This window comes from Dreissena polymorpha, chromosome 10 (genome assembly GCF_020536995.1).
Source record: "Dreissena polymorpha isolate Duluth1 chromosome 10, UMN_Dpol_1.0, whole genome shotgun sequence".
In the NCBI taxonomy this organism is placed as follows: Eukaryota; Metazoa; Mollusca; class Bivalvia; order Myida; family Dreissenidae; genus Dreissena; species Dreissena polymorpha.
Genome location: NC_068364.1, coordinates 21,584,349 through 21,606,856, shown reverse-complemented (window position 1 = coordinate 21,606,856; position 22,508 = coordinate 21,584,349). Strand labels below are relative to the sequence as shown.

The 22,508-nt window shown below is 35.7% G+C and overlaps 2 protein-coding genes and 1 long non-coding RNA gene across 5 annotated transcripts in view; 2 read left to right on the top strand and 1 right to left on the bottom strand.

Annotated features, from left to right (window-relative positions):
• Positions 1 to 655, bottom strand: part of LOC127847790 (uncharacterized) — a 31,064-nt gene extending 30,409 nt beyond the window's left edge. The window contains exons 1-2 of one of the 3 annotated variants that reach the window (XM_052379931.1): positions 510 to 566; positions 55 to 256 (exon numbers count right to left, since the gene is read on the bottom strand). The gene's annotated coding sequence lies outside the window, so the exon portion shown is untranslated. Of the gene's footprint in view, positions 1 to 54; positions 257 to 359; positions 482 to 509 lie in introns of those variants that run through there. The other 2 variants (XM_052379933.1, XM_052379934.1) reach the window with 2 other exon arrangements.
• A 7,110-nt stretch (positions 656 to 7,765) lies between these two features.
• On the top strand, positions 7,766 to 10,629 carry LOC127847800 (kielin/chordin-like protein). Its single transcript, XM_052379963.1, has 4 exons — positions 7,766 to 8,151; positions 8,419 to 8,588; positions 8,956 to 9,046; positions 10,298 to 10,629. The coding sequence occupies exons 1-4, from the start codon at positions 7,836 to 7,838 to the stop codon at positions 10,429 to 10,431; spliced, it is 711 nt and encodes a 236-aa protein (XP_052235923.1). The 5' UTR covers positions 7,766 to 7,835; the 3' UTR covers positions 10,432 to 10,629.
• Positions 10,630 to 14,975: 4,346 nt separating this feature from the next.
• Positions 14,976 to 17,514, top strand: LOC127847805 (uncharacterized). Its single transcript, XR_008034175.1, has 3 exons — positions 14,976 to 15,660; positions 16,066 to 16,225; positions 16,527 to 17,514. It is a non-coding gene; the product is annotated as an uncharacterized LOC127847805 (long non-coding RNA).
• The last annotated feature ends 4,994 nt before the right edge of the window (positions 17,515 to 22,508 follow it).

Genomic DNA, 22,508 nt, shown 5'->3' with positions numbered 1-22,508 from the left:
ATATCAGTCGCCTCCGCTGATATGGTGCCCATGCATTACTTCCGTGGCCCTTACCTCTTTATCAGTTATGGGTAATATAAATCCACTTCTTGAACATAAAAATTACAACACCAAACACTGATAACGGCGGAATTCCGTCTGGAACTATATAGCACTCGCGACGTTTTTGAGTATTGTGTCCGAAATCAACGTCTCTTGTGTGTCACTTCGGATAATTATGTAGATTTTTCGGACATAAGAAAACGATGGAACACAGCTGTAATTAATAAGAACGGAATCAAACAAAGCAAATAAAGGTGTACCGAATTCAGTGAAATGTCGTTACATTTCGATCTTTGTTCGTGAGCTAATTTGCATACCTTAGCCACTTGGCTGAAGTGCCATAAATAGCCAGGTTTTGAAATAAAGCAAATAGGCAATAAAAAGATGGCGGACATTATAAATTTTTATATTTACAGCGAGATTACATCCAAGATACAAGTAGCTAATAATACATGAAGTCATTTTACCTGTGCAAACATAGATAAGATATGCCCAAGATAAAGTGCCTTCCTATCTGTGACCATGGACCTACTTAAAGAGACTTTTGATAACGAAAAGCCGGCGACCAATCGCTTGCAAGCTGTAATCTGCCGCAAGAGGTTCAATGTGCAGGTTTTAGTCATCGGTTGACGGGTTTTCATTCCTAATATCGACATGAAAGGGCACATATGGTAGACGGTCGATGATCTCTCACGATGATTTTGCGTTTGTTCACTTCGGACGAACACGAAACGGGCAACAGAAGCCAATTTTTCCGTCGCACCCTGTTCTATTTGTTTGCCTTCGCCGCGGAGGAATTAAGTTTCGGAAAATAGTTCACCTTGCTCAGGCGCATAAATACATTGAAGTCGTACCACGTGACTCCACTAATGGCGGACGGTCGATATTCGTGCTGAACAACCGTGGAATGTCTGTTGATCGACCCTGTAAAAGTTTCAGTTATGCGAGCTTTGTAGGTTTTAAGCAAACGCCGACCTTTAGTATCACCTGACAAAGAAAACTTCGTTATTAAAGTGTACATGTCTTTCGTGTACGTCGTTGTCAAGTCTGCATGTACACGTACTGATATTGTTGTATAGAAATTGATTATACGACACAGGAAAATTAATGCGGCAAGACAAAATAAGAAATATTAATCACGTTTCTACTATATTTTCGTCGTTGATATTTTTCAACGAATACATGTATATGCGAAAAACCCTCAAAATACTTCGAACATCTGAGTTTAGAAAAAGTGTTTCATTAAACGCTGGTCAATTAAAGGAGCTTATAAAATTAATATATATAGGATTGTGGGGGTATTTGTTGTACAAGTTTTGTCGGTTTAAGCAAGCATGGTTTTGCTCGATCCAACCTTTTACTTTGACCAATCTACGTGCGACAATCGATGGCGTTCTGCGGCCCCACATGTTTGCATTGGACGAAATTACCGTTTTTCATAATTCTTATAGATCTATGTCTTTCTTTGTTTGGCCAACATTTTATTAGTTTTTTTTTACTGTATTACTTGAACAGATATATAAATTCATTAGAGTTGTCGACAATACCGTGCATTTAATTAAAATTTCAACTTTTGACCTTGAACAAAATAAAATTAAAAATAATTTTGACACAACCTTTACTTGTGAATCGGGGTACGGATGTCGTTGAACTATTGTTGTCACCAATATGTTTTGCATATCCAAGCTTTTTTACTTCCAATAATCTATTGTCTTTACGTTCGAACTCAGACACGAGGCAATACATTAATTTCTAACTCAACAGTTCATGTACCTATTAACCCATTTATGTATAGTGGACGCTCCCATCCTTCTAAATTGGATCAATGTATTTCCATAATTAGGGATGTCTAGTATACTTTTTTCTAAATTTAGAATATTTCTTACAAAAATTCCTATAAGCAAACAGCGCAGACCCTGATGAGACGCCGCATCATGCGGCGTCTCATCTGGGTCTACGCTGTTTGCCAATGCCTTTTTTCTAGACGCTAAGCATAAATGGGTTAAATTGCTTGCAAAATGCAAGTCAACAGTATGTTTTAAAATGACTGCTATTTTTCCGCATATAGAATTTTAAATCTCGTCCATGCAATCATGCTTCTGAAATTAAGTAAAGAGTTCTTACGCGTAAATCGTTATTGTAAAAAACTCAGATCAATGTGATTTATAACTACATGACCGACGGACACTAATTTTTATGCCCCCGAAGGAGGTCATATAATGATCGCACTCTCCGTATGTCTGTCCGTCTGCCCGTCTGTCCGTCCGTCTGTCTGTCCGTCGTTTAGATTTCGAAAAAATGCTCATAACTTCTATGTCGCTTCAGATGTAACATTCATATTTGGTATGCATGTGTATATGGACAAGGCCTTTCCATACGCACACATTTTGACCCCTTTGACATTGACCTTGAACTTAGGGTCCGCGTTTAGGTTTGAAAAATGCGTTTAGGTTTCGTAAAATGCTCATAACTTCTATCAAAGCGTTTATCAGGGGCATATGCCATCCTATGGAGACAGCTCTTGTTTTTTCATGTACAGTTTTTGTCTTGACTTTGCGTTTGAAACCAAACTATATGAATTCATATTAAAGTTCGCATCATTTACGAATAAGCATTTATGAGCCATACCTTTATGTTACTTGCTTTTATTTTCGATAAACAGTGCATATTTTCTGTTGTGAAGTCAGCCAATGACATGGACATGATCCTTGTTCATGTAGGCAACATTTGCGCGAGATTGTGTGATTATGGTGGTTGTGAGATTAGTGCATACTTTTCAAGGAGTTCAGATATTCTAAAACGTTAAATGGACGAATTGTACTCTTATTACACACGTATATAAGTGTAATTTTAACTAAAATATCATTTAATTAAACTATTATATTATTACAATTATACTTCTATATAAACTATTGCATTTTGTAAGGTACTTCATGTGATTTCTTTCTGTAAAACATTTACTCAAGCAATTTTGATGTTGTTCCGTAGCTGTGTTACATGTCCCGAAACATATTTCTTTAAAGGATATATAAAAATAAGATCTTTGACATATCAATGAGAAGTTCAGAGGAAATTTTGGTTTTATAAATAAGTAAATAAATAAATAAATAAAGAACGCGTTACTCAGTTTTTATTAAATAAACGGGACATAGCACAGACGATGATATCAACATTTATACGGAAGCAACAAAACTATTTTCAAAAACAAGTTATGTCTGTAAATTTAAGTAAATTTAAATTTTAAGCGATATTGGAACGTTCAGTTAAATTAGAAATCGGTTTTATGGGCAAGAATACTCACAATTGGTCAATTAAATGTAAATGTTTAATTAACCACAAATCTACACAATTTTAATGAAGCTTAAAAACATAATACATTTGAATTTAACTATTTCAACTCTCAATGGTCGAATGCAAATTATCTAAAGCATCATGCTGAGGCAAGGAGAAATACAAATTAAAACTATAAAAAGTATTTTTTCACTTGCATCAATGAAATATTAAATATAGGTCAGATATTAAAAATAATCATCATAAGATCCATGGTATTGCACAACTAAAATATAATTGAAGAAGGCAAATTAAAAATATTTCCTACAGTGCAGTAAGTTTATTTATGATTTATGATGACTAATATAATGTCACCACTTATGCGAAGAAAAGCAATAATATATCGATAGAAAAAAATGTTTTATCAGGTGAAAATTGTTTCCTTAAGAAAATAAACGCGTTAAATCTCATTTCATGCCAAAATCAGAAATACTAGGTTTATCATGTAGACCACTAATAATTTGTATGTGAGGATTCTGAAGTGAATTTTTTTAGGAACTTGTTTAAATTTTATGAATGATCCCTTTATGTAAATTGTAGAATTCGAAAGTATCGTGCTTAATAAAAAATGATTGTTTATGTTATTTATATTGTTTTGGTATAGTTTCGCTGCATCTATCTCTCAAGTTTACCATTGTATTAAAAATGTAAATCCCATAATTATACTCTGTATATATTTTTTGCTAATCTGGGACGACACTTTACGCACCTTCATTAAAACCCCTTTTCGCAGAGCGTGGCTCAAGGTATTAAACATTACAATTCCAATCCCGTGTTACATTTCAATTTATTTGGTAGATATAACTGCCCTTTATTAATGGAATAATGACTGCTCAATTTGATCTGTCAATTTATGTCATTCGACATATTTTTTCTCTACTCTTGTTGGCTATATTTCTGTTTTGGACGTTAGTAATGTTATCCCTACTACCGATTAATGCACGCATAAACTATCCAGATCATATCACGATTGTCATAAAAAATAAACAAAGAAAAAGCATACGTTTTCAATAAAAAAAGAAGTGTATTTCCATAACACGATATTGAGTGTCAAATTTGACGTAAGCGCGAAGTGTCCACGCTTCGATCTGTAATAACAATTTACGAGTTTCCGTGCGCGTTGAGTAAAAATGACGTTACAACCAAATCACGTGGCGGAAATACACGGGCGGTTAACGGAAAACAAGATCACCGCTTTTTACTATCATAATATTTTTTTTGACATTGCTCTTGATGATTCCAATCGTTTTAGAATATACAGATTTGTAAAATAGCATTTTTCGGTATAAAATCGGCATTGGAGCTTTAATTCTAAGGCATACACATGACAGTGGGCATCAAACTATTATTACATTTTCTAGCAATTATTCGCGCATAAGGATTGCTTTAACGTGACTATGAATTAATTCAGTATAAGTGGGAAAGTATAAACAGCGCACCTTGTCCACACTTCGTGGGTCCATGATCAGCTTTTCATGATCTGATGTTCATGATCCGTGAATATGATAAGATTTGCACACACAAATTCATATACTGGTAGGACATACTAAGTGTCTTTCCACTTATCTCACCGACCTTTTTGTCGACCCTTTACAATATTTTGGTTATTTAAGGTTAAGCGTTTAAAAAAAATGTTTTATTCATTTGATCCTATGGGTTAAATTAACTGTTAAACAAGTGAAATTAATTCAATTTTAATTGATTGTTGAAAAATATTGCAGTGATTGAAGATCAATATAAAATTGGATATCTACTCGTATATTGTTAAGTTACCGGAAGACAAGTTAAGCCGTTCTAACTGCCCTATTTTCAGGCTATATAAGCCTTATTCAGCGCCTTCTTATGATTACGTGGCTTATCTCACTTGTTACACGACGCAGCATTAAATGTTAAAAGCAAAGTGAAAATGGCTATGTGCAAACAGCATAAAACCAGAACAGCCTGTAAGTAACTCGAAATCTGTTCAGGTTTTATGCTGTTTGCTGCTCATCAGTATCTAAGGGTTGGACATGAAGCCTTTAAAACTTGAATTTAGTAAGAAAGGAATTTAATAACATTTAACTTTCTATGAGACTACAAATACGTCAAAATTCGTATCTAAGTGGTTAAGGGTTAAATGCATGCATACTTTGAACAGCTGCAGCAGCTAAATAATCACTTGTAGAATTTATTAGGCTTAGCTGGTGGTAGTAAGCGTCTGGTCAGTGAACAGATAAGTTAAAAAATATATATTGCAATGTTTCATTAATGAAAAAGTTGTTCTATCACACAGTCATAACGCTGTAACATGTTTGTGTTGAACTTTACACAATCCTATATGGAAACACCAATACTATAAAGACATGCCTCTATAATTCCTCAACTGTAAAGCTTTCCATTTCATAGAAGTCTATGTCAGATCATATGTTTTTTGATTTTCGTCTATGAATAAACTCTTGTAAACACGGACACGGTCCGTATATTTCACAGCTTATTGCACGATTTAATGATATAAGAAAATGGTATAATTATGAAAAATGTGAAGATCTTTGTTAAAAGTGTATATGGGTGTCTATTATATTTGTTAACCATACGTGCTTTACTCTATTTAGACATCGAATTTGTTCACCATGAAATGCCTTTGTGTTTGCCTGGCGATCACGAGTGAAGTTTTGAACCCATTTTATGGTGCGTTCTCAAGATTTTTTCAAGCTACCTCTGCAATTGCTATTTCTAATAAAACACCGGCGTAAATGGTCGGTCAAATAGAATAACAACTTCGAAGCAATCGAGCCAAAATAGATATGTTTAAACTAAGCTTAACTCCATCGAAGTAAGGTCACTTTTAACATCACGAACATTGGAATAAAACTTATTGAACATGTACATTAAAAACAATAAATCAAAATGCGAAAACGTTCGTTGCTGTAGACACCAAACATATGGGAGGCAACTCAATAAGTCAATACATTAATTGCGAATGTTAGGATTGTGACGAGTTATTACTCTTGTGATGTTGTTACATTAGTGAGTAAACCCGAGCTTCAATAATTGTAAACATATTCTTTTTCAAGAAGGTTAGTTTGGACCTATTTATTACCCTATTTATTAAGCAACTTATGCTGGTGAAGGTGGTAGTAATATTAAAAATAATACATTTACAAAGAACTACTCTTATTTGTAATACAACTACTAGAACGTACCAATATTATTTGCAATACCATGACCATACTAGTAAGCCTGTTGTTAATTTAATATTTCATTATAGATGCATATATCTTTTTATTTATGTTACACAGTATAGTAGATCGTCAGAACCGACGTTCGATCAAAACCGCTCTTCTTTTTGGATATAGATGTATCGGTAAAGGAATATATAAGTTTGGTTCCGACGATGAATTTTATAGAATAATAGAACAAGGAATGTAATGCTGTGTCTGTGCAACCCATTCAACTAATGCTAACTTCCTTCTCTTGAAACCAGATATGCAATTACTACAACAATAATTTAATCACAAAACGATTGGGCGATTGCTTTCAAATCTTTACAACAAACAATAAAGTAATTAAACAATTTTTGTAAGTCAAATAGCTCTTAAAATATTTAAAGCGGAATGTCAAGATAATCAACATCATCAGCATCATCATCAGCATCATCATGACTCTCCATGACCACATCACCTCTATCTCATCGGTGGAAGACCCATCTCCAACTTGAGATTCGCTGATGACATTGACCTCATGGGTGGCACCAGCAGTGAACTTCACGATCTCACCAACAGACTATATGAAGGAGCAGGAGCATACGGGATGGAGGTCAGCACGGAGAAGTCGAAGATCATGATGTAAAGCACGAGCAGCACAAATGCAGACATCATCATGAACGGCGAGAAGCTGGTAGACGTAAGAAGCTTCAAGTATTTTGGAGAAACTCTGTCCAATAATGGCGCCAGCGCCACTGAGGTCCGAATAATTACTATTGCGACCGCATCGATGGCAAGATTGAGCAGGTTGTGGACAAGCAGTTACATCAGCTTCTTCTCCAGCTGCGAGACCTGGACGCTTTACACACACAAAAACGCAGGATACATGCCTTTTAACACCAACGTCTCCGAAGACTTCTTCGCATATACAGTATATTTTTTTACCCCCATCAGATGTTGGATTAATGTTAATCTATTAAGCTACCCAATCTAGACATTGTTAACGACTGATTGATGCAATCTGATAAGTTATCCAACGTTAACAAAATTAACCTGTTGTTTGCGCTATTCATCAGAATCAACTTACACGGACTTTGAAAAACCGGGCCTTTTCGTGTCTATTAAAATTGACTGTGTTTTTTTCCGACTGGACTGCACTAACTTGCACGAGCGTTATCTTTATTATTCAAAGATAAGACAATACGGCAACAATTTCATGTCTTATTTAGCTATAGTTTTACGTAAGAGCACTAGCTTCATTGCTTTTGAAACGATCGAATCATGGTTGGCAAAATAATAATAGTCATCAACGCTGTAATATTTTTCTCAAACTGTGAAGAAATCGAGCATCGCGCGCATCTACTGCGCGTTCTAAGAAGCACCGTGTCGTCTGATTCAACAGGGCATGCGCATGGTCATAGCTGCGATCACACCAACGGCGGGAGTCACTCGAACTGCCTACCAGATGTGACATCAACGACGGCGTGCGTTCCGTGCGTCGAGAACCAGGAGACGCACTGCTATCCGATTCCGTGTGACATCAGATGCGTGGACTCGGTGTCACTTCCGGGTTATTGTTGCCCGCACTGCTACAATGGTGAATAAAATATAATATATATTCAATCTTTATTAAATAAATCACTTTAGATCTAAAAACGATATTTTTGCTCTAAATTGAACAAATGTCTTAAATTTCAAGAACGAGACCTATTTGCGACCATATAATAATAGAACATATTATTTTTACGACAATGTCCATTGTTCTCGAATGTTCATTTGTTGTTTAACAACCGAATACAGCGGACTAACTTAAAGATAATACACACACAGACTGACAGTATTTTGGTATCATTTCATACTACAGGCCACAACTGTCGCTATATGGGCGCTATCATACCGGAAGGCACGAACCTCACTCTGCCGGACGGGGGCGTGGTAATCTGTCATGCGGGTGGAGTAGGCGACAACGCGAACATGACCTTTCTCCCACCCCCACCCACCACAACGGTCTGCTCAAATCCTTGCACGTTTGAGGTACACCCTTATGCCATTATTTTGACCAGGGTGATTGAACGTTTGTAAGTCGAGGGATTATACATTGTACGTTACAGGCGCTGTTTCTTATTAATTAAATCGTTTGCAACACCATGCCATAACATACTGAAATTTTTGTATTTATTTAAACAAACCTATAAGATAATTGCGAATTTTAAATTCCTTCTTATCTGGCCTGTTTGTTGATCCGAGAAAGTTGAAAAGAGGTAAACGTACGTAATCATTTTGGTTGTTCCATTGGTTGGTAACTTGGTATCTTAGGCTCATTTTAGTTCCTTTGAGTTTCAGATGATTACCTTCGAGATTTTGGCCATTGTGTTTATTTGTATCACCTTATCTTTTCTAGGGCGCAGTTTTCTGTGTGCCGGTACCATGCATGGTGAAATGCGTCGACGGCGTAAAACTGCCGGGAAACTGTTGCCACTCGTGTTTTAATGGTATACATTATATATTAATAATTCAACAGAAAGAGCATAACAAAACACTAAATGTTCTATATTGTAGCGTGCGCGTAGATAGTACAAAACGTTTAAAGACCTCGTCCATTGAAAATAACGTAATGCATGCTAAAATGACATAAGTTTATATGAACACAGCACGACGTTTTTTTCACTAAAAGTTATTTCAAGTGTAAGAAATGTTAGTTAAACAGCGTTTTGTGCGATTGGAACACAAATACCGTAGGCTAACGGGCAGTCCGCACAGGCTAAGCAGGGACGACACTTTCCGCGTAGAGTGGACTTTCGTTTCAAAGAGACTTCCTTTTAAACAGAACATTCCATAACTGCAGAAAGTATCGTCCCGGATTAGCCTGTGCGGATTGCATACGCTAATCTGGGACTTCACTTTACGCACATGATTTAAGCTCGTTTCTTTTATACCTAATGATAAAATATGACATGGCAGTGAAATAACAGCAGTGAAAATAAACAAATTGTTATTTTCACCGGTGAAAATAACACATTTTCGGAACTACTTTTTCTATTTTTAGATTATCATATTAAGATTATCATATTTTTTATGATCACGAGTGACTTAAAATCGGTATTTCACCGAATCCAACAAATTTTATTTTTATTTTATGCTTTTTTTCACCGTTTATTTACATTGTTAAGAGTTTAACTGGAGAATTTCGCCGGAGTAATGACATCATTTTGTGTATTGAAATGTATTGAGGTACGCCACGGTAGAAAGGGACACTTTTCATCGAAAAGGAAACAGCTGTTAATTATTTTCTTGAAAAAGGGGGCATACAAGAAAATGTGTTCATGTCAGTGTTAGATCGTTTACTATTTCACGAGTGATCATTAAAATATGACATTTCTGAAGTGAAATAACGTGGCAGCGCCACTCGTGAACATATATTTTCTATGATCACGCGTCAAATGACAAACGATCTTACACTGACATGAACAAATATCATCTATTTCACAGAACGGTGCTCACATGCACTTTTCATACTTTACTGTTCGCTTGGTACTAAGGTTGAACATGTATTCCGACTCGAATTTCTTCAGATATACGGTCTTCAAAGGCCATGATTTTTTTTTATTTCAAAGATTTCAATCCGCTCTCGATTTCGTTATTTATAAGTCCATAAAATGATCTTTGTCGAGTTTGATTTTTTAAGTGTTTGCGAAAAGTACCGGACTGTGGCTCTAAACTATTATCTATAATCGATTTTACAGGGAATAACTGCATGCACAACGGACACATCATACCGGAAGGAAGGAACATAACAATTCCAGGCGGAGATGTCGCCTACTGTGAAACCGGCGGCAACCTTGGCGGAACAGTGAAAGTGTACCAACTGGTCGGATAAAACAACGATTAATGGTCACTTCCAGTTCAAGATGATGTTTGGTCCAACTCAGTTTGCGTTCATTCCGTTTTTACTTGTGCCTTTTAACTACTGCAACACTACTATATAGAATGTTGATGTTTACTATTTGCTTAATAATCAAACTTAAAGACTTTAACCAGAAATTTCATATTTTAATAAACACAATGTACATATTCAGTACACATATTTTTCCCCAGATCCGCCAAAATAAGAGCGAGTGGTATTCGAATATCATTGACTTTCAAGTTTCTGCATTTCTTCATACTTAATCGAGGTTTATTTAATAATGTATTCAATAAATGTGCATCCGTTAAAGGGGCCTTTTCACGCTTTGGTAAATTGACAAAATAGATTTTTTTTCAGATTCGCAAATTTTCCTTTTTAGTTATGATATTTGTGAGGAAACAGTAATACTGAGCATTTTATAGTTATGATATTTGTGAGGAAACAGTAATACTGAACATTTACCATGCTCTAAAATATCCATTATGTGCATCTATTGATGATTTAAAAACGTGAAAATTATAAAGCGTTGCAACGCGAAACGATTGAAAAATTTGGAGAATTCTGTCGCTGTCGTTGTATTTATTGATACTACGAGGATTGCATATAAAACGTGAAAAATACGCTGGGCATATCATGAGATCGGATGGTCTAGTGGATAGAGCGGTAGGCTTTTGCTCCAAGGCTCCAGGGGGTCAATGGTTCGAGCCCCCTTGAGGGTTACTTATTTTTAAATTCTTTATTGGTATTCTTGTTTTTTTTACTGGAGATTTTTTGACCCAATGTTAACATTTATCAATATAAAGCATTTAATAGCAAACTTCAAAACATGCCAAAATCTGTGAAAAGGTCCCTTTAAAGGGAAAAAACGAAGGCGTTCCAATGTTTGCTTTATGCTTAAAAAAGTTAAAATACATAATGTGCGTTGCCATGGAGATTTGGACAGTTCAAAACATGTGTTACTGGTTATGTACAGGAATTAAACCCTTTGTTCTAGTCTGCACAAGAAGCACGCCACAATATTTAACATTTTCAAAGGAGTCCTGATTTTATCATGGGAGTGTAGCAGGTCCTTCTGTGTCGAAGGCTGCATTACATTAGGATCCGAAGTGTGTACCAGCACTCCTATATAATTTACTCACTAGACCCACGAAAGTTGGGACGAATTCTGAAGCATAGCTGCAATTTCCAGCTATTTAGTTTTTACTTAAAGATTTGTCAATTTTGATGTTTTTGTTTTGTTTTGTGGAGGGAAGTCGGAGTACCAAGAGGGAACACCAACCAAACTCACATCGTTCCGGGAACAGGGATCAAACCCAGGTCACCTAGATGACAAGCGCGTGTACCAATCACTGCGCTAACAACATGACGGCCTGATTTTACCAAATTACCAGGCGTTGAGGTTATACCGTCGGGCAACGACGATTCAAAATATAGATATTGAATCGATTACGCCCGATTCCGCCTGAAACACGTTTAAATTGAACACATGCGTTTACTACATTTTTAAATACTTTTGATGCAGGTATCGTTAATTTTGGAAGGATTGAGAACATTGTCTTTGATTTCTGCCGCAGTGGAGAGGTTTGTTTTGGTATGGATCAAAGTTGTGCCTCCGTGCCGAATGCTGGTCATGTAGTCCATCAAATAAGCCGTGCTCTTTGAAAACTTGGCTTAATGCATGTGCGTAATGTGTCGTCCCAGATTAGCCGAAGCAGTGCACACAGGCTAAGCAGGGACGACACTTTACACCAAGACTAGATGTGTCTTGTTCTGATAAAACTGGACATAATACATGTGCGCAAAGTGTCGTCCCAGATTAGCCTGTGCAGTCCGCACAGGCTAATCAGGGACGACACTTTCCGCCTAAACTTGATTTTCGGTAAGGAGGGACTTCCTTGAAACTAAAAATACCATAAAAGCGGAAAGTGTCGTCCCTGATAAGCCTGTGCGTTAAGCTCAGTTTTCCCAGAAAGAGGGTTATATGCTGATAAATAAATACATGCTACGGTTTCATGGACGCTTCACTTTAATAAATAAGATATATTTAGGATAAATTTATAACTATAGTAAAATAACCAACTACATGCAGTGCTGTGAAAATAATACATTTAGTTAAAGGCTCGATACGTTTATATATATATATATTTATATATATTCGTATGTAACACAAAAATAAGTCATCGCTTAAAACAGAATTTGTATAATACATTTGATGTCCAGGCTTGATTTATGCGCTCCAGCCTAAAATGTACCAGGTCCGAAACGGCAATTTTTAGGCTTATGAAAGAAAACGTCATTATATAAATCTGATAATGTTTAGAACATTCTTATTTAAATGTTTCGTAACGTATTTAGAGTTTCAAGCATCAAAAGAGTAAAGATATTCACAAAATTGTGCGATCGTTAAAACTTTTAGTAATACATGTGCCGAATAAATTTTAGTTAAAAAAGAAACTGATTCCTGTAATTAATACAAATCACTAACTTTGAAATATGACCGTTCAAGTTGATAAAATTGGCAACTGAATCTCTGACAATTTATTTTTGAAAAAAAAGTGTTTACGAATACGCTACTTAAAAGAATGTTTCAGCCAAGTTGCAATTTATTATTCGTTAATACATAAATGCTTAGTCATTCTGGAGATTATATTAACAATATAATATTCCAAACTGCCACAAATGTGAATACCGTTATATTATTTAATATATTTATCTATTTTTATTTTTCTATCGAATGTTCTATCGGCATGGTGCAGAGTTACTCATAATTTACAAACCAAAATAAACAGTAAATTCATTCTATGTAACAATAAAGGCATAACTTCTATCAACAAAACGTGTTTCTTCAAACATTTGTTCGAACGAAAAATAAAATATGTAAATCAATTGTACGACTACAGAATAAACGACTTCTAATATTTTGATAACTTATGCTACATATTCGGAATACCTACTAGTTATTTCCTGATGTACTACACATTGATCAAAAGTGTACCAATACATATTTAAAGTTGTAACCAATACAACTAACACACCATGTACTCAAAAAAAATTTGTTGAAAACATTACAAAACAAAACGAACAAAATATTTTACACACTTCAAATTAAAAACCCTGTCGAAATCTCTAAAGCTCAAACTAAATGGTAAAACCTTCTTGGAGAACAAGAATTTAACTGGAAACAAATATTGGTCATGCCATATAAATCAACTACTGATAGCACACTGAGAAATTTTAAGTATAAATACAACCAGAATCATAGCTACAAATAAACACCTTTTTAAGTGCAACATATCCAACACAAATCTATGCGATATGTGTAGTGAACATATTAAAACAATAGAAGACCTTTTCTGGGAGTGTAAACATATTCGATATCTATGGAATCAATTGACAACCTTTCTAGAGAAACAAAAATTAAATGTTAAACTATCTCTCTTAAACATCCGTTTAAATACATTCAAATACAAGAGGTTAATAATGCTGTGAATTACATAATTATATTAATGAAATATTTTATATTCAGCATGAAATACAGAAAACAAATACCTACAATAAACTGTTTTATCAATTATTCAAAATTGAAGGTTCGAATTGAAAAAGAAATTGCCCTAAACAATGATACACTTTACAAACAACCAAAGAAACAAAAAACGTAGATATTAGCAATTTAGCCTATCTTGTATAACATGTTTGTACATTAATGCTGCTACATGGTATCACTTTGTTGTATGACCCTATACATGTATACATGTCTTATATTGAAATAAAAATAAAAATAAATTAAAACATATATCACAAACACAAGAATATCGAAAATGATCAACCCAAACTGATGTGTTGTTTTCTGTTGAGTTTTAGCGATATTTATTACTGTTCAAATATCGCTGTAATAATATCGCGTGTCGACTGTGGCATTTTTTAAACGGACTTACAGTAATTTTTAACCATTTATTATATATATCCCCTTCTGTCTCCCCTGAATTTTTGAAAACGCGAGAGTCGACAGGCGACATTATTACAGCGATATTTGAACAGTACAACTATCGCGTGTCGCTTCGTGTATCGCGCAAAATATCGTGTGTCGCTTTGAGCATGGCGCAAAATATCGAGTATCATTTCGTGTCTTTTTTTGCGGTCTGAAATTAGATTGCAATACACGAGATTCGGATAATATGGGCGATATTTGAATAATAAAATATCGGGTATCGCTTTGTGTGTCTCACAAAATATCGTGTGTCGCTTCGTGTTTCGTGTGTCGCCCATTGAACGAAGGACACTATATTTTGCGCGATACTCAAAGCGACACACGATATTTTGCGCGATACACGAAGCACAACGCGATATTTACCATGATATATCGCCTTTTGAGCTACCTACACAGGGGCGATATTTCGTGGTACATTCTCGCGCGTCGCTTCGTGTATCGCGCAAAATACCGTGAATCGCTTCGTGCGTCGCGCAAAATATCGTGTATCGCTTTGTGTGTCGCTCTTGATGAAAGAAGGTCGAGGTCACATAACCCCAAACCGGAACTCCTGTTTGCAGGGTTACATGCAGTCAGTTTGATACTTAGCACACATTGTTAAGTGCATGCTGCCTAGGATTTGTAAAATACATTACAAATGGTTGGTTTTGGTATCAACTTGAAGGTATATTTGTAAGCAAAAAGAAAATAAGCCATTTTTGTGCTCTACTTTTTGTGTTGATGGTTCCCGGCTTTGAAAGTAGGTCATACTATTTGAGCCCAAAATGGTTGTCTGCACAGCTGTCAAAACCGGTTTGCCTATTCTAAGGTAAATATTTTGAGTTTGCGCGTATAGAATTTAATGACATGCATTTTTTTCAAAAGATTATGCATTAATCTTTCCAATGATGTATGATGATATAGTGGGTATGCGCTTGATCATGGTAAAAATTGATATCGGACTTCAACTATTTTATATGTAATATAGAAGGAAATTAATTGCGCATGCGTAACCTTTAAGCACATCCGACCAAGTTAGTCGTCTGCCAGAATTTTGACATTTGACCATCAAAACCTCTCTGTATTGCAAAACATAACTGCCAGATGTCATTTTGACCCAAATTAGGGCTGTTTGCAATTGGGCTGTTGCACTTGGGGTCATAAGGGGGGTAAATGCTGGAAAATCACACCGAAACCTGTTCCGGAGACATATTCTAAGACTACTTAAACACCCGGTATTGTTTTTCAGTGCCATTTTGACATTAATTTGCATCAATCTCAATAATGAACCTAATGCATGTCTTTATTTCATCTGTATTTATTATTATTGTTTACTTTTTGAGCCTTTTACTGTTAAAAATGCCCGCCAATTTTGGACCGACACTTCTATCTGCCTTCGCCTTCAACCCATTCAGGCAGATCTACTCAGAATAACACTACTTTGCCTTATTTTACCTGTTTGGATATCTTGCTGAGTTCAAGTAAAATCAAGTATTCAGCTGAAAACACAAAAATGATAATAATATTATGCTTTCTTTCCTGGAAGAATGTTGTTGCGGTAGACCCTGCATGAAAAACACCAGGGAATCTGTATTTAAGTGACCTTAATATTATGCGTAAACCTAAGTGTGCATTTGTAGGCTGTGTCAAAATGGGTCTATAGCTCTGCCTGAACTGTCGTCCAATTGGTTTACAAGTCCGCCTGAAGTGACAGGCCATCAAAAACTGTACAGCATGACTGATTCGGAGACAGCCATCGACACTCGCCCAGTCGTGTCGAGAGGATCGGTGTCTTTGCAGGTTAGTACGCCGTTATTTTCAATTAAATCTATTGTAAAATGATTTCGTTGATATCCTGGCACACTTTTGTCACCAAAATTAGGAAAATTGGGTGTTTTACATTGACTGCAGCTCTGAAACCAAATTTTGTGGTGATAACTTTGCCGGTGTGCCCGACAATGTGATGCCGGCGTGGTGAATTAACCATTTGCAGCAAATAAAGCAAGAAAGACTATTGAAAGCTTACTCTAATTGTATCTAACTTACATTAGTTGGCACCGTAATGGGTAAATGCGCACAAAAAACCTTTTTGTTTTCTCAGATTACACGGAATTGAGCACCCGGGCCATACTGACACTTTCCGGAGCCTGCATGAGACGGAACTCGAGCGGAGGAATCATAGGTCCAGGTGTGACAAAAGACTTAAAGCTCATGTCTGACGATGACTTTTTTTAGTCAGGAAGTCAAGTGTGTTGTTTTTCCATGCAAGCGAGCCCTTTTGTTGGGTCAAATGACATCAGAATTGCTGCTTCTACATGGATTTTACCTAAAATGTGCAAAAAAATTTTTAAAAAGTTTGTTCGAATCCAGTTCAAAACCTGCTTTGATGCACAAATATTGCAATTGATGATTTTTTTCACTTATTAAGCCATATGTAAGATCAGCTTTGCCTATTAGAATCGAAAGACCTGCCTTATATGGAGTCTAAGTGCTGCATGTATGATGTAACCAAGTTTGGCTTTTCTACCTTAATTCTTGACGCGAAACGCTGTTACGCATGGCGCTTTCAACGGCAACTTTTATGAACTAATCTGTGTGTCATTGTACCGGAACTTTGCGGTCTTTCTCAAAACAGATTATACCTGTGGGAAAAGTGCCTTTAATTTAAATTTGAAGGGGTTGGGATCTCTTAAAGGTCACATAACCCCAAACCGGAACTCCTGTTTGCAGGGTTACATGCAGTCAGTTTGATACTTAGCACACATTGTTAAGTGCATGCTGCCTAGGATTTGTAAAATACATTACAAATGGTTGGTTTTGGTATCAACTTGAAGGTATATTTGTAAGCAATAAGAAAATAAGCCATTTTTGTGCTCTACTTTTTGTGTTGATGGTTCCCGGCTTTGAAAGTAGGTCATACTATTTGAGCCCAAAATGGTTGTCTGCACAGCTGTCAAAACCGGTTTGCCTATTCTAAGGTAAATATTTTGAGTTTGCGCGTATAGAATTTAATGACATGCATTTTTTTCAAAAGATTATGCAGTAATCTTTCCAATGATGTATGATGATATAGTGGGTATGCGCTTGATCATGGTAAAAATTGATATCGGACTTCAACTATTTTATATGTAATATAGAAGGAAATTAATTGCGCATGCGTAACCTCGAGATTATAGATGGCATTATCCAGATAACGTACAATCTCGACAGCCCAAGCAGCCGTTTTATTTTCCCTGATCTATTAATAGCTTCAGATGTGGAATGAACTGTACTGCGCAAAAGTACCACTTGACTGACGACTTGTTTAATCATTCATAATCTTACCCTTCCGCGACACTTATAGCTAAAAAATAGTGTTTTTTTTTATATTAAGATATACGATCTTTTCAAAATTATTTCAATGAACACAATATTCATATTATATGTCAATTTGAAAATGATCAAGATCTTAAACAGCGCCGCGAATTATTTCTCGGCGCAAGATGCGGCAGTTGTCAGGTTTTGGGTCATTGGGTCATTAGCAAAATTGGCTTGCAAAACTTGTTCTTAACATTAGTTGTTCGCATGCGAACAACTTAACTTTCTCTTAACCTTAGTTGTTCGCGTTCCAAGGGATAGGGATGCTTGTTTCCATATGTGATTATATTGTTACGGTGTCATCATTCCAATTGTAACGTTTCACTTGTCTTCATGAATTTTGCTCAGAAAAATGTGTGCTATTTGTATCTTGACCGAGTTTACAAATGAGTAAATTCATCACTGCTCGATTAGAAAATGGAAAAAAAGGAGAAATATTTCAAGTTGTATGCAGTTATACTCAGCTTAAATCTGTGTTGTTGTTGTTATCTGGATGCAGTGGTTAAACTAGGAACGAGTTTTTTTGTTATGCTCCAAAGTAAGACTTATTTAAGAGAATTAAGGCACTAACTGTCGTAAATTGGAATAATGTCAGTGTTACTATTTTTATCAAGTTTAAAGTCATGTTCTTTATAGATAAAAACTGCATAAATCGTGCGGTCTAAATTGTATAACTGTCAATGTTTAATTGAAATTAAGTATCATGAAATAAAGATTGATACAGATAATACCGAAAATCCGTTAATATTCGAAAAGATGATTCCAAAGCAATTTGTGATTTTTTTGTATGGCATTTTTTTAAATAGCTATCCAAAATGTGTCCCGAAGCACAGCGTGTCATTACAGGGGCACATTTCAATCAGTTATGACTCTGGGCACTTACCCAGCATTTATGTTTCCTGCTTGATTCTTTTTCGTGTCAACAAAGAAAATTCTACATCTAGATAATCAATAATTTTAAACACACGTTTGCTTACACATGCATCCTGCATTGTGTCATATATCCATAAACAAGATCATTTGCCAATTAAATACACATTAAACAAATACATTTTAAATATAATCTCACAAATATTTCTAGAGGGAACGCAGGAATAAAATATCCCTAATGCCTTTCACTAACTGGTGATATAAAAACATCCAACCATTAAAAATAATTTAAAACAAGATATGTGTTTGTCAGAAACACTATGTCCCCTTTTGTGCTGCTTTGAATGTATATATTTGACCTTTGACCTTGAAGGATGAACTTGACCTTTCACCACGCAAAATGTGCAGTTCCATGAGATACACATGCATGCCAAATATCAAGTTGCTATCTTCAATATTTCAAAAGTTATTGCAAATGTTCAAGTTGCACAAACAAACACACAAACAAACCAACAGACAGTGCAAAACAATCCCACTATAGTGGTGGGGGACATAAAAATCTCGTTTTATTGCGAGGCATACTGTAGAGTGTTTCCATTCGATTTTCAAATTTATTTGTGTAAATTTCTTTTTTCCGTAATTTCCTAGACGATGTGTCAAGTACAACTCACATGCTCCGCAGTAAAATGTTGAGGAAGCAATTCAATGCTAAATGTCATGAATTGGGTTTCTATTCCATATGCTTCAGTGGCATAGGTCACAATCTATGAAAAACCCTTGTTTAATAATATATTGACAATAGTTTTTGTTCAGAAAATTTGGCTAAATATGCGTGCATTAATCAGAGTTTTTACAGACTGCCCTCATTCCTCGTGTGATTGTAGAATAATTTAACACACATGTTTGTCACTAGGATACAGATTGTTACTTGTAATATATGTCCCTTGTTCAAAGGTAAAGCGTTAACTTAAGAGAATATAAGTTAAATTCAGGCGAAATACAGTTTCAACAGACTGCAATTCAATCTTTATGCTATTCTAAAACCATGTAAATCGGTGTTTTGTAAATAAGACCGGTTTACCTATTCCACAGATCAAGACCACGCTTAAGAGCCCAATGCCAAATTTGGACATAACACAGCCTACCCAGACATTTAAACTTAATTAACCACAAATGTTAGCAACGTTATAGTCCACGCCAATTTCTTAAAGGTCCCAGTCACACATAGAGGTTTTAGATGAACTTAAAATGATAAGCTGGTTTTGGCCGTAACTTCATTATTTAGCATGTTATTTTACAATGATTTGCCGCAAAGATTTTACAATCTAAGGTCAGATTTTCGCGTACAATACATCTATGCGTAACTCGAAGGTTAACGTCTCGCTTAAAAGTCAATGGTCAAATATGAGTTTTATACATCTTGTCCAGACTGTAACTTCTTGATTTGTCAGAAATTTACTTACAACTGATGATCGAAATAAAAAATTCCTACCTATTGAAAGATGTGTTATACTGTGTTATAGGTATCGATAGCCGACTGTAGATTCCAATAAATAATTTAAATGGCAGACTGATTGAGCACTAAATCAGACATGTTTCAAAATGGAATTAACTGCTTCGAATAATCCTACATATCACATATTTGCTGTAGAATAAAACCTAAAAAAAAACTTTGAATCGTTTGAATCTTTACAAAAATACTTCTTTGAATAAATTACAGTAAGGTAAAATAGGGAACAACATTAAGTAAAAGGTTGATTTTGATAACGATCAAGTCATTCTTAGCACACATCACGTACCGGCACGTTTGGCCGTACTGTTAAACACGGTTAATATGAATGTGTCGCAATTTGGAAAGAGTTTCGCTGGTCACGACCTATTAGCTCACCTAAGCACATAGAGCTCAAGATTAGCTATTGGAATCATCCTATTGCCGTAGTGGCTGGTGTATTAATAGCTTCGTCAACTTTTAGCTCGTTACCACTCTAGAAGTCATATGTTCATCAAGGTTTGATGACCTTGGTCGGAATGTTTATCTTGACAATATCAAGACCAAGTTTGAATCTGGTTCACATGCGTCCAAACACTAGGTCATAAGAGAAAAAGTTAGAAAAACTCTAGAGGCCACCTTTTATAACTCAAGCATGATGAACCTTGGTCGGAATGTTTATTTTGGTAATTTATTGGCTGAGTTCGAATCTTAGTCATGTGCGTCACCCGGCAAAATCTAAGGAAACCGTGTTCCACTTTAAAAGCAATATTCAAGACTCAATCTTGAACAAGCTAGGTCAGAATGTTTATCTTGACATTTTCGACGCTGAGTTCGAATCACATGCGTAAAAACTAGCTTATGAAACATTGCGAGACAACTCTTATTGGTTTTGAATTAAGGATTGACTGCAACGTTATTAATGATATACAGAGTGAGAATGATATGAGAATGCAGAAAATAGCAGTTGCATTGTAATTCTGTCACTCTCAACATATATGCGAAATGATCGGTCTCATCTATGACTTTGAATGGATTTGAAATAACTTTGCACACATCCACCATCTGAAGACGCCGCGCTTAGCAACCGCCTCCCAATCTCATAGTTCAATGTCACACAACATGGTTTAAGGTCGAAATTCCTGTCTCAGCTGTAACTCTGTCATATGTTGAGAGATTTGAAAATTGCTCCGGACAAAATTAAATGTATTTTATAGGTTATTGTTTACAATAACCTTCAACAGATATTAAATCGTCGATATTCTCCGTTAAAGACAGTTACACGCTCAGCCTCGTTCTGAAATTAGACGCGTCACGTGATATCTAAAAATAGCAACATTGGTAGTATTGTGAACCTGGTCTATTGTGCGATGCTTTTTACTGGTGTGATCGAGTGATTATAACCATGCGACTCGTATTGCCTTTTTCAGGCGAACAACAACACGGTCACCAATCACTGGAGTATACCTGTTTTGAGATGCGTTAACAGATGAGCCAATTATAGCCAAGAGGTTGCGCTAAGGACCGGAAATCTTTATAGGAAACTAAATACAAGATGCTTTGATTAATTCGTAACGATTGATTGATCCAGCTTTACTCGTGTCTCGTTTACTGTTTATTCCTCGCATCGGGCTAACAAGGTGATCATTTTAGAATACGTGTAATCTGTTTAAATTAAACAGATGGGTAATCATGTGACAAACAAGATGGCGACGTCCATGCCGATACAGGTATTTTTCTCCGTTATATACCCTTCATTTCTTTTATAAATTATTAAAATGCCGCTCACTTTCCAGCCATATCAGCAATAATGTCATTAGCGTTTATTTCGTGTTAATATTCACTCTATATCTCGAATTTACTCGCTGCGAAATTTCTTTGCGGGGTGGCCCAATTACAGCTCCACTAAGAAAATTTGCAGCAAGTAAAGTCGAAATATAAAGCGAATTTTAATGCGAAATAAACGCTTATAACGTTCATGCTGATATAAATGGAAAGTGAGCGGCATTTATACAGTTAATACAAGTAATAAATGGTATTAAACGGTGAAAAATACCTGTCTCGGCATGGACCTCGCCGTCTTGTTTGTCATGTAATTATCCCCCTTTGTTAAAGTAAACGTTGATATATGCTTTTATATTTTTGCTGAGCCATGTGAAGGGAATTATATACGTTTATATCGGAAATGATTTGAGTCCTTTTTCACAAATAATACCGGTACTATTTACGGAGTAATATTGATTCCAAGTAGATTTGACTGTGGTATGACGTAAAACACGACAGCCTTAGTCTTATTTGTGAGATGATATAGTGATGATATAGTGCTGATACATAATATTGAACAATCGACCACCGCAAAGTTCTTTT

Coding starts and splice junctions, on each gene's coding strand:
- LOC127847800 (XM_052379963.1), top strand. CDS start 7,836: ATGGTTGGCAAAATAATAATAGTCATCAACGCTGTAATATTTTTCTCA. Junction 8,152..8,418: donor TTGCCCGCACTGCTACAATG/GTGAATAAAATA, acceptor TTCATACTACAG/GCCACAACTGTCGCTATATG. Junction 9,047..10,297: donor TTGCCACTCGTGTTTTAATG/GTATACATTATA, acceptor TCGATTTTACAG/GGAATAACTGCATGCACAAC.